Here is an 11,235-nt window from a genome sequence, read left to right as displayed (position 1 = left end):
GATCTCTTTTTTCATGTTGAAGACAGAGATTTTCAGATTTGTGTGTGTGCAGCTGAGGCCTGGCAGGCTGGCTGGACAAGCTTCAGTCAGGTCATACCTGGCTGACATGCTCTAACTGCAGTAAGTCAAGGGTATTTACAGGAAGAAAGTAGATACAATTACATTTCTTATTACATTCATGCAATATTATGGAATTTTTCATTGACAGATTATTGCTGGAGGATTTTGTTTTGCTACTGTGGGGATGTTTTTCAAAAATACATAGTGACAACAGTTCATTGTTAACATCTACCCATTCTGTTCCTCCTGTGGCTTGGCACATCTCTGTAGGAGCCAGCTGTTCATCCTGGAAATGCAGGGCTCTTAGGAAAGTCAGCAACACCAGGGTGGTGATGTACTGTTTTGCACTCAGGTGGCCACAGTCCAGGTCTGGGGGGGAATTTGAACGGGGTGGGACACAAGTCCAGGTAGATTTATCTTGGGGTTTGACCATCTGTTTTACACACTGCCAGCTGCTTTCTTAGACACAGAGGTGCAGGGAATAACCTGAGCCTTAGTTACCTAGTCACAGCTAGGCACACATCTTTTTTTCATTTGTGTGTAAGATCTATATCTTTTTATCTTAATTTGCCTGAGCTGGAATGAAATGGATGTGGGGGAATGCTGCCTATTGCAATCGCTGACTCTCACAGCTACATTTAACATTATATTAGCCCATCCAACAGAGGAGGAGAAAAAGCCCCAGCAGAAACAGCACAGATTTGTGTCTTCATAATGAAAACAAGCTAGTACTGGGCCTGGCACCATCCGAATCCTACAGACCTCTCCTCCTTGAGGGAGGTGAGGTTCTGAGGCAAGGGAAAGCTGAAGCATTCGATGCAGACTCCCTGCAGTATCAGGAGCTCAGGTCTCATCCATAGCTTTCATACTTTTCACGTGATAAATACTTTATGCTGGAAAGTCTCAAAGGGCCTTACAAATATTAATGAATCCTCACAGTATTCATATGGGGTGTTATCTCCACTCACAGATGGAGAAAATGAGGCAGAGAGGGTAAGTAGTTTACCAAGATAACACAGTGAGTCACGTGCATTGTCTGAAGTGGGAGAAAGTCTAGCCTCCCCTTTCTATGCATGTTAGGTATTTGTTTAAATGTTATCTAGAAAAATTAAGTTATGAAAAGCTTATCATATACATTATAATCATATTGGCTTATAAGATTTTATTTATTTTTTTTAACAGAGCCTTTTCTTTTTCCCCTTTTCTGCCTGTTTCTGTGACAGAAAATTCTTTTTTACCTAGTCAGTCTCTTTATCACTTTCTCCTGAACCTTTATTTTGCTTTCTTGTTTTTGGCTTCAGGCTGTTCCCTAGCTACCTTGAGACTGTGATAAAAGACATCCTGGCTCCTAATCTGCTGTGGCATGCTGGAAGAACAGCAGCTGCCATCCGCACTACAGCTGTATCGTGCCTTTGGGCTCTTATTCACTGTGAAATGCTTTCACCAGAAGAGGTAAATACTCTCTCTCTCTCATCAAATGTACTTTGAAATCTTAGGCAGGAACACAAAATAAATGCAAAGAGCTAAAAACAATAAATCCTCATGGTAAATAATATTTTCAGTTGGACATATTGTTTTCTTTATCAAATTGATTAGTTGTAATCGAGTGCTAACTGAACTGATCAGTAGTGGAGGGACAGTGATACCTTCATAAGAGACCTGAGGCTAGCAGTATGTGAGCTGTAGAGCCCACCATCATCAGATTCTGTAGATCTTTGTTCTAGCATAAGGTCAGTTGTGTAGCACAAAATATTAATCACTATTAGCACAACAACTTGGGTACTTGACATTATGGCCCCTTAGCCAGGGTCTGCACAGCAGCACTGGAGCTGGCCAGGACATGCTTTGGGGTAATGTGGCAAAGACAAATTGTCTGGTTGCCTTGGAGACCACAGGTCCATTAGGGGAGGGCAGAATCTAAAAGATTCCTGGAAAGGGAAGGAGGACTTGAGATAGAACTTGAAGAGTGTCTGTAGCAACTGAAGTAGAGAGCTAACAAGGAGTACACTTAAACATTACTCACCACAGTGATTAAGGAGTAGTTGAGTCTGAGGGGGTTTGTGAAGCTTGTTTGCTAAACAAAAATAGCATTTTGAAATGATGCACTGGAAATACATTAAATATAAGGGCACTTTATTTAAATAAATGGAATTAAAATGTTATTACATGTTCATCTTTTTTTTGTCTTTATAACAGACCTTAACTGAACAAAGCACTTAAACACATGTAACTGGTTTAGTTCACATATACAGAAACACTTATATTAGAGACTACTGTTCTAGTTAAACTTTTTTTTTAATCACTGCCTTAATGCCTTTTTTGTATTAATGTACATGTTAAAGTCAAGTTACCAAACTCACTTAAAAAAATTGTATTCCAGCAGTCTTTACTTAAAAGCTTCCTTTTAGAATAAGAGCACCATCTACTGGTACCTACACATAATCTTGGTCTCCAAATTATTTAAAGTTTTGCCGACAGGTTTTTAAAAATAAAAAGGCAATTAAGCTTAAAGCTTTTACAAGTTACATAAAGCTTATCAGCCTATATGGTGGGCATTCATGAACTGGATGATCAGCTGGCAGATTTGCATTTCCCAGGCTTATTTAGAGGCAAAAATAGATCTGTGCAACTTCCAAGATTTTCAGGTTAACTTTAGTAGCTAACTTTTTCTTTTTAAATTAAGCAAGCTAGTATGGATCAGATCTAATGGTAGCTGATGTAACCAGTAAGCATGTTGTTTTAGAGTGACTGAAAAGCAGCTGTTCTTCTGTGTTTTTCCTTTTAATTTTAGGTCTTAAAAGTCAAAGATGGGCTAATGCCCCAAATTATTGCTGCCTTGGATGAAGACTCTAAAATTGCTCGACTGATGGCTTGTCGTATCATTGGTGTTGTTTTAAAAGTCTGTGGGAGGCAGTTTGATGAAGATAAATTTAAAAACACTTACACAGGTAAGTGTAAAAGTTTTTTTGTTTTAAATTCAGATCTCTGTGTTGAAGAACTACAGTTGCTTTTTCACCTGAAGTGTTGTAGTTAGATCAGCTTTTAAGGGTGAAAAGCATCGTGGTGGAGCAGCAGGCAGTCACTGCAGAGCTGTAGGATTCACTGTGCAGGATGTCAGCCTGACCTGCAGATTCACTGCAGCTGGGAGCAGTGAGAGCAGTAATACATACCTGGGCATGGCAAAAAATGCTGGATGTCACTGTGGCATCTGGCTTTAATGGCATGAGCAAAAAGCCTTCAGACAGTCTGAGGTGCAAACGGGCAGATTTTGTGTGGGCTCAGTTTCTCAGCCATTCTTATTTCACTCCCATACACACACTGTAATGCTGTTTCTGTGTTCTCTCATCTGGTGTTTTTAACTAGCTGGTTAGTTCTCCCCCAGAGTAACTGGAAGAAGTAAAGTGCTGCATGGAGGCATACCACCAGCAGCATTTTAGTGTGTGAGAGGCAATTTAACATCTTAAGCCTGCAGAGACTAAAACATGGTCTTAAGCTGGTGAGACTGCAAGTATATAAAGTACACACACGTTTTTGTTGTTAAACACTTGAACAGGAGTTGTTGAGTGTTACTCCAGCAGCACTTGCTTCTTGCAGGGCCTTTCTGTAGTAACTTTTTAACTGTAGTGTTTCATGTTGAGGTGGTGTATTGCAGACCAGTCAATGTCCTTGGGAGGTTCCCTCGCTCCGGGTTGAGCAGAACTGAGTATTCCCAGCGTTATTACACCTTACACCACTAGATGGAACCTCACTCAATAGTACGGTCTTGGCAAGGCTTGCCAGTATTTCATCTGCATTGCTTCCTAGTTTGGACTGTGTGAAATAATGTTCTAACTATAGTGAGAGCAGAACAGTAATGCATTATATAAATGGAAGTCACATTGTTCTCCTCGCTGTGTGTCAGAGTGCCAAGAGCAAACCATTTCATTGTACCATAAATAGGCCTGAATAGGTAGTGGGTTGGACTTTTTAATTTAAAAATAAAAAGGAAGGTGAAAACCCTAACCTAGAGTGCTGTAATGACCAATAGAGCTATTAGCTGTAATGCTTCTTAGGATGATGTTTAAATGCTCAATAATGAATGAGAAGTACAGTCAGTACTATGGAACATGATATATGTTTTCAGGTATATAGAAATGAATCAGACTTTCCCCAAATCAGCATTTTAATAACTGATACTTTTTCTTACATGGCACAGTAGAAATCTAACAACGAACATTTTTATTTTGGAGAAATAGATGAACAGACAGTTGTCCAAGTGTATCTTTGCATCTCACATGTTCAAATAGCCTGCAATGCAGCCATTCACTGAAATAGCAATATTTTATAGAAATACTGTACTTTATAGAGCACAGAAATGCCTAAACTTTGTACTTTTGTAACACGTTAATAGACAATCGTAGTACCTTGTTGGAAAGAGTGCTAGAGAATATTCAATTAACCTAAATAATTTTGTACATTTCTTTTAATGTTCTTGAGGCCGTAACAATGCAGTGACAGTTCACCGGGTGCTTTTAGGAACAATGTACTGTGTGTATTCCCAACATTCAAAGGACAGAAATGTCATAAACACAGCCATAATTTTGGGATGACCATAACGTTTGCACTTTCAAAGGTAGAAGGTAGCTTTGCTGTTGACAGTGCTGTCTGGTTATGCATATGCTCCTTTTCAGAAGTTTTAAAGCGATTGGATGATGCTTCATGTGACGTACGACTGGCAGCTGCTCACACCTTAACCAACTGGTTTCAGTGTCTAAAGGACAGTGACATGAAGTCCTCAATGGAAAGTCACATTGAGTTTCTGTACCAAGAACTGCTGATACATCTCGATGACCCAGATCAAAATACCCAAAATGCAGTCCTAGGTATGATTTTCAGTCATGCGTTTCTCACAATGCTTTTTAAACCATGTTTTCAAGTGTTATATGAAAGTAGTGCATACAACTAGAGGCTAATCCTAACAGGGTGGCAGCTTTGCTTTGGGTTTCAGTGAGTGTGAGCTCAGACATTTACCTGTATGCAAAATGTAATGTTTTATTGAGCATTCACCAGAGCAGGAATATTGTTGCATCTGGTGGGTCAGGAGACTTGGTAAATGGGATACAGAGCACAAACACTAACCATTGCAGGTAGTGATCATATCCTAGCTTGCCTGATGTATTCTTTAGAATTTATTAGTGTGTCAGGCTGTGTTTAAGCACATAAATGTCAAAATACAGACCTCAGCAAATGAGGGAGGAATCAGGTTGTCATAACTGCACAGCTTGTAAAAGAACAACTTCCAGGTTAGCTTTCAGCTACTTAGAGGAAACTTGGACAAACAAACAGAGAGTGGCTAATGATTTCTGAACCATATTTTTGTTTTACAGAAGTTTTAAAAGAAGGAAGCGTTCTATATCCAGAACTGCTTGTGAAAGAAATTGGAGGGGTTGTACATAAGCATCGAACACCAGCCTACTGTAATCAGCTGCTGCATCACATCCAGTCAGCCAGAGGACCGGCTTTGTGAAGCTGTGCTGCACTTCTGCTCAGTCAACTGCTTGTGAAATAAGTATCATCTGGACTACTTTCATATTTTCATTTACCTGAGAGAGTTTGAGCAATAGGTTGTTTTTTCTTTGTAAGTTTACTATTGGCTCATTTAAAAGTCAGATTGGTAGAATTCTGTGTTCTTTGCCATTTGAACAGTTCTTTGTGTTTGCTAGCAATAAAACAATGTTTTAATTCACTTCACATTGGAAGTGTTTCAGATACAAGGTTTGAAGGAGGAATGTTTTTCAGGAATTTGATGCTACAATTGAGAAAGATGATTTGTTTAACAAATATTCTAATGTCAAAGTTATTAATGTAATTCAGCAAAGACTCAGTCTTTCAGGGAGTGTTTCAAACTCTGGATAATGTGCAGACTTGGCAGAGACATGTCTGTGAGGGTCAGTTTTACTGGGGGAAAAAAACAGCTAAACTTATCCTGCATAGTGCAGCAAAACTTTAATAATGCTGTGAGTACTTCTGCTGGTATAACAGGGACATGTTCTGAGCAGGTGTTACTGAAGGAAGAGTTTTTATTGTCAGTGTATTACATTTAACGACTGAACAAAGATGACCTTTTTTAAATTAAGGTTTGTTATAAGTAGGAGGAAATGTGCTGTTTTGTCTTTTAGATTAACAGTATGTATATTTTTTTATTAAATGTAACAGATCTGTGGTTTATATGTTTATACCATTGTGCCTTGGAAAGCAAGCAACATATGGTTGCGTATCACTTTGAAATTAAATTCTGCAACATTAGGTTAAAGCTTTGTTTATTTTTTAAAAATACTCTTGTAGTGTATATTTTTAGTGTTGTCTTACAGTCTCAGCTGTGTGATAAAGTAAATAAGCTCCCAGATTCTTGCCTGCATCACTGGGGGGTCATATGCTATTTATTTCACACAGAAATCCTGGAAAATGGGGATCCTGATTTTTTAATTTTTTTTTTTTAGATATCTGTATTACAGACCAAAAGTGCTTTTTGACTTCTGACTCCCAAGTGTGTTGTCTTTGTATCAAGTCTAAAAACAGGCTCAGTGGGGTTTGGGAATGCTCCTTATGCTGTAGGAAGTCCTCATGTTTGTTTATGCTTCTGAGCTAACTTTACCTTTTCAGGCTTGTGACACGATTGTTCACCAAACCCTGATCTGTTTACAGCAATATCTACTTGCATTCCCACAGAAGCATTCGAGAGAGATTACATCCACAAGTCATATTCCTAGCTTAAAAGCTAAGGCATGCAAACTCATGGCTATTTCTCCACAAAATACTAGCTTGCTTTGAAAATTCTACCAAAAAGGGACAATAGTACTAAGGATACAGAATAATCAAGTAGTTTCTTACAGATCCAAAAGCTATTTTGCATTCCTGTAGAATAGGATGCTCATTTTAGATTGTATCTACTGTCTTTGAAGTTGACTTTTCTTTTCATGGAAAGCCAAAATATAACCACTCCTATTGAGCAGCATTCTAGTTGACTAAAGACTAGCAACTATTTAACTCACTATGACTGGAACAACAGCTGAAATTCTTAGAAGGCTCAATGTGGGTGAAATAAAAATCCCTAGAAAACATTAGAGTGAAGAGGTTGTGGAGTCTCCAGCCTTGGAGATAGTCAAACAGTTCTAGGAAACCTGTTCCACCTGACTCTGCTTGGGCAGGTATTTGGACTACGAAACTCCAGAGGCCTCTTCTAGCCTCTACTATTCTGTGATTCCATTAAATTGTTTCCTTAGTCTAATCAATGATTAAAAAGCAAACTTAGATTGGAAATAGACTGTGTAACTAACCTAGCAACTATTCTCGGCATTTTCATTCAACACTCTGTTCTCAAAATAAATAGTGTTTCAAAGTGCTGCAAAAGAGCAGGTTCCTCCTATGGAACCTAAAGTTTCATTTCAGCGATGACAACCCAGTTCTTATTGTAAAGTTCCTTTGAAAGTCCCCCAAATAAATCTTACTTAACACAGGCACAATTTTTTTAGCTTCCTCTGTTGACAAAATTTAGATTCTTTGACTTTACCACTAACTGCAGCCTTATGATAGCTGCAGTGCAAATGTTGGGCATGTGTTTTTAATTACTCCTGTGATTTAAAGACGAGATATTTGAAAACCCAACCTTGAGCATGACGTTACAATTAGAGAAGAGAACCTTCTTAGGTGAAGTGAAATCTGCTCAAAGTTTTTCAAAGTGTTCTAGGGCTGGAACACAAACAGTAAGAGCTGAAGTATTCAAGCTTCATATCTTCAGCAGGCTGGGAATTTTTTTCTGCATATGTTGAGCTCTCTGTTATCTTTCAGAACAGTCCATTGTGGGTTGCCTTCCAAAGCAAAATCTCCGCATTGTTCAACTAACCAGTTTTTTTCTTCAGAGCCAGGAGAGCTTCTTGACTTGAATATTCTCATAGTCCTTCAGAGACACATTAAACAGCAACCTGGTCTTGTTAATGCACAAGCCCAGGGACAAAGCAGATATCCGCCAGTACGTCCTTTTATTAGAAGGTGTTCTGGACATAGAACTTCAACAACGTGCTGCCTCTGCTTATAGTTTACCACACCACACTTGAGCATACATAACCCAAATTTCTCAAACCCCTTTACAGAGAAGCACTATTATCCAGTCTTCTCCAGATGATGTATGAGCCTGTGTTTTAAGGTTATTTCCTTTGAGTTTCAACTTTATCAGCCTCAAGCTTTTACTGCAGCAGTAGGAACAACACTGAAATGTGTGATTTTTTCCTGTTTTGCTAGATGAGCTATTACATGTACTAGATTTTGTGTTCATGGCATGTTACTAGGACCGTATTCATTACATAAGTTTTAAGCAAGGACATTTTTTTGGGGGGCAAAACTTATCTCGAACTTTCAGGCTCTTTAGATAAGCAGGCTTTAGCCCTGCCCTTCCTGTGACGAACAGATGTGCTTCTGCCCTCTTCCTTCTAAGCTGGAAGACCTGCTGTGCAGGATCCTGGGACTCGGATTCTCAGCAAAACAAAGTTTTTGGTAAGTGAATGCATTTGTCTAACTGAATATAGAACCTTCTAAATATTTGTTGACTACCTGAAATAGAAACAAGTAATTAGACATTGAGAAGGCACTATCAAATGAGGCACCTGGGGTGTGAGATAAAGTTTACACCAGAAAGCATTCTGAGGGGAGCCCGGAGGTTAAGTATCTTCACAGATCCATCCGCTTCTCTTCCATGTGGGTCCTTAGAGGCAATCTGCAGATTTCCTGAGGAACGCTTTCGGCAGATGGCAGGCAGTCTGGCTGCCCTGTCCAGCAGCACGCCGAGCACCTGAGCCCACGGGAAGGATGTGCTAGCACACCTCCTCTGCCTGTGCACCCACTGCTCCCGGGGAGCCACCTCCAGCTGGAACCAGGTAGTTACTGCCAGCTGGAAGAACCCACCAGAACCTGAGTCTACTCTAATCTCTACATGCAGAACTTCAGCTATTTTAGTATAACTTCCCAGTTATAATGGGAAATAACCAGAAATAACTCATACAGTACCTAGTATAGTTTTATATGACATAGTGTATATATAAAACTATAATAGTACAGTATTACTATAATATAGTATGTAGTATAGAGTTTTACTATATATAAGATAGTAAAAATATAATAATGATATATAGAAAATATATAATAAAAGTGTATATATAGTAAAATTCTATACTATTATAATATAAACATAATATGCTATTATAAGTTATTTATTATTTTATTTACTATATTTAAGTTACTATAGTATAATAACTATAGTTAGAGAGAGAGAGATTAGAGTTCTGCTGGGTTATTGCATAGGCTTTATCTCACCTGTGGGAAATCTCTTGTCTGCACAACACAAACACCCTAGAGCATTGCCCCAGACATACAGTAACACCTTGGCCCATGGAAGTCCACTGCTGATTTGAGAGGAGCCAAGTTTCTGTTTCATTTGCAGGATCTGTGTTAGGATCACTGCATGGGAAGGTGAGGAGCTGTTGGGTAAAGATCAGATCTGGTCCTAGTGGATACGTAACGGACTGCTCTGTGCCTCAGCCCTTCACGTGGAGCTCTAACCACCTTTTAAAAAGAGGGAAAGAAAAATCAAGGAAAAAAGTCTTCATTATTAGGCAGCTGAAGGATCAACAAAAATTACAGTTAACAGGCTTGTGTCCATTTACTGTGATCAATCCCCCAGGGAAGCTCATGAACAGCATCATGAGATGAAGCAGCAGATGAGAGCCATGAGGAGAACGGCTGCTCTGTCAGCCTGCCTTGGATGTAATCGGCTTTTCTTGTTAATGTCTGAAATCCCCTGTAAGTCAGGATGGTGGCAGGATCTAGTGGCAAAATTGAATTGAAGTGCTTTGCAGCCCCCTTTAACTGAGAACCTAATTGCTCTGTATGCAGCATCCATTGCCTTCGGCTGACAGCAATGATGATGTGGAGAAAGGGCCCTGATGAGTTCAACCACAGAGTGTGATGCAGATGGTGAGAAACTTTTTCTTTGATGAGCAAGAAATCAGATTTCCAGATATTTTAGGTCTTTTTGATATTGATTAATATATAGGATCATCTTCCCAGCCTCAGACATAAAGTTCACCACACTCCCTCACACTGGGGACCCTACAGCATCCACCTTGCCCAGCACACCCCTGCCAGGCGTTGCTCCAGCACCCTGACCCCAGCATCTCTCCACAGGCTGCTGCTGAGCTCCACTGAGTCACTGGGGTGCTTCCCCAGCACCTTCGGGCCCCCCTGACCCGTCACAGAGCACTGTCCCCTGCCCAGCAGTCCCAGCCTGGTGATGTACCTACCCATGGGGTGCTGGTCCCCCGTGACCCTGCGGAGCACCACGTTTCACCCTCTCCAACCCGCACAGCAGCAGGCCGTGCCCAGTGCCCACTGGTACCAGTCAGAAACACCTCGGCACGCCGGCTTCTGTCACCCTCAATTGCTATGGGGACCTGTGCCCCTTGACAGCACGGACCAGAACGTGGAGCAGAACAGTTCTGCTAGGTGTGAGTGCAGGCGTGCCCTGGGAATGGGAGTAGGAATCATGCAGGGAAGGAAAGAAGGAGTAGGACTAGAGAAACATGGGCCTTGTATTGCAGACTGTACCTGGTGTCAATTAATAAAGCTTTTCCCCCCTAAATTAATAATTGTCCTCTGCAGTGTTAAGACTGAAACATTTTTAATGTGATCAGTTTTTATTCTTACGGACTGTTTTGCTACAGGCTTCAGCTTAGCCGATAAAATTGAGCCCACTTTACATTCAGAGATCATTGCTGAAAAACTTTGAAAGAATTTTTGCTTGCATCAAAGCAGTTTCTTCCGAAACATGGAAAAATTAAGTCCCTAAATGTACCAGCTTCTTTTAAGAAAACTGGGACATCTGATCAAGTTTTCCTTAAATCCTAGAAGCCAAAGGCTCTATTGCTCCCCATAGCTGAGGAGCGGAGGGAAAGCTGCGTGTGAGCCATTCTCCTCCAGCCTCTTGGCCTGGTCCTGATGGAAAAACAACTGCTTGGGACAAGTCAGAGCAGCGCGGGGAGCTGGAGCAGCGCCCGGGGAGCACGACATGCCCCGTCCTGCCAGCACGGAGCACAGCCTGCCCTGGCTGGGCTCCAGGGGAACGGGGAAGAAACATCCCCAAGGCAG

At 40.6% G+C, this 11,235-nt stretch overlaps 1 protein-coding gene across 1 annotated transcript in view; it reads left to right on the top strand.

Moving 5' to 3' along the window:
- The window catches only part of HEATR2 (HEAT repeat containing 2), a 28,465-nt gene extending 22,899 nt beyond the window's left edge, over window positions 1-5,566 (top strand). Inside the window, exons 10-13 of the mRNA XM_008947332.1 lie at window positions 1,362-1,512; window positions 2,852-3,008; window positions 4,731-4,922; window positions 5,427-5,566. Coding sequence (XP_008945580.1) covers window positions 1,362-1,512; window positions 2,852-3,008; window positions 4,731-4,922; window positions 5,427-5,566 — 640 coding nt within the window. The remainder of the gene's footprint in view (window positions 1-1,361; window positions 1,513-2,851; window positions 3,009-4,730; window positions 4,923-5,426) is intronic.
- Window positions 5,567-11,235: the final 5,669 nt, after the last annotated feature.

This window comes from Merops nubicus, unplaced genomic scaffold, assembly GCF_000691845.1.
Source record: "Merops nubicus isolate BGI_N331 unplaced genomic scaffold, ASM69184v1 scaffold20559, whole genome shotgun sequence".
Taxonomy (NCBI): Eukaryota; Metazoa; Chordata; class Aves; order Coraciiformes; family Meropidae; genus Merops; species Merops nubicus.
This window is presented reverse-complemented; position numbering and strand designations above follow the sequence as displayed.